General features: G+C 37.0%; 1 protein-coding gene across 1 annotated transcript in view; it reads left to right on the top strand.

The window, feature by feature from the left end:
- The first annotated feature begins 291 nt into the window (after positions 1–291).
- LOC109210595 (cytosolic endo-beta-N-acetylglucosaminidase 1-like) overlaps positions 292–1,364 on the top strand; it is a 10,170-nt gene continuing 9,097 nt past the window's right edge. The window contains exons 1-2 of the mRNA XM_019374032.1: positions 292–870; positions 1,095–1,232. Of these exons, the coding sequence (XP_019229577.1) occupies positions 370–870; positions 1,095–1,232 (639 nt within the window). The 5' untranslated portion in view covers positions 292–369. The remainder of the gene's footprint in view (positions 871–1,094; positions 1,233–1,364) is intronic.

The raw sequence follows: 1,364 nt of genomic DNA, 5'->3' as shown, positions 1-1,364 counted from the left end.
CAAACATTTGAATAATGTTATGACATTATATTTTTAAATACGAATTTATTTTATCAAACATGAATTCCATGATGTTCTTACAAAACATATATTTTATTTTTGTAAGTATCTAAACTAAATATTATTAATTATAAAAAATATATACATTATTTTTATAATATTAGTTATAAATATATGATTACTAAATGAATGTATATTCACGAAAAATATACATCTTAAATATAAAATATAACCCGATATTTTGCTCGAGTTATCGGGTGAACTTGTTTAACTCGAGCAAGAAACATAAATTCAAATATCCAACGATTACTCCCTATTGTCAACTTCTCCTGTTAGTCCACTCCATAACATGGATTCTCCACTTCTCCAATGAGGTTTCCGTTTCGCTCCTACTTCAAATCCCACCATCCCCAAACCCTATCTTCTCTCAGATTTATTCTCGATTCTCTCTTCTTTTTGCTCTCTAAATTTAATCCCATGGCCGGCAATCAGCACGCGACACCTCACTCCGATAATCCTCCGCCGTTTGATCCGTCGGAACCGTCGATTCCGATATCTTACCCGCTTAAGACGCTAGAAGAGCTCGAGTCGAGGTCTTATTTCGACTCTTTTCACTTCCCGTTCAATAAGGCTTCCGTGAAGTTGCCGCCTTACGCCGCCACTGAATTGCCGAAACGACCTAGGCTTTTGGTATGCCACGATATGGCTGGAGGGTACCTTGACGATAAGTGGATACAAGGCGGAAATAATCCAGATGCTTATGCTATATGGCATTGGTATTTAATTGATGTATTCGTGTATTTCTCGCATTCTTTGGTTACTTTGCCGCCTCCCTGTTGGACTAACGCTGCTCACAACCATGGAGTTAAGGTATCAGATTTAACGCGTTTAATCCATCGTGCTCTTTTTGTTCTTTCTCGGGTTCTATATAATTTGAATGAAACCTGAATAGAGAGAAACAGAGATAAATTATTGATTGACTAATTTCTCCAATTATGTTGAGTTGTTTTTCTACTCTTCCAACACCTAAAGTTCTGCATGACAGGATGGTCACTTCCTCCTTTTCCATTGAACTTAATTTCATTTATTATAAGGTTTTGGGAACATTTATCATGGAGTGGGATGAAGGCAAACTTCTTGCCAACAAATTACTGTCATCAAAGGACTCAGCTCAGATGTACGCAGAGCGGTTAAGTGAGCTTGCTGCTTCTTTAGGCTTTGATGGATGGTTGGTAAGCAATTGATTCTGAAGTCTGATCTCTTTCATTTCCTAATCACAGAGCTTGATGCCAAATATTTACATTCATTTCCTGATTGCTTTGATTTTATATATGCCTGTTAGACTTGAAAAGAGATCTCCCCCC

The sequence above is a fragment of the Nicotiana attenuata genome, unplaced genomic scaffold (assembly GCF_001879085.1).
Source record: "Nicotiana attenuata strain UT unplaced genomic scaffold, NIATTr2, whole genome shotgun sequence".
NCBI classification, from domain to species: domain Eukaryota; kingdom Viridiplantae; phylum Streptophyta; class Magnoliopsida; order Solanales; family Solanaceae; genus Nicotiana; species Nicotiana attenuata.
Note: the sequence above shows the minus strand (reverse complement) of the source record. Positions and strands in the feature narration are given on the sequence as shown.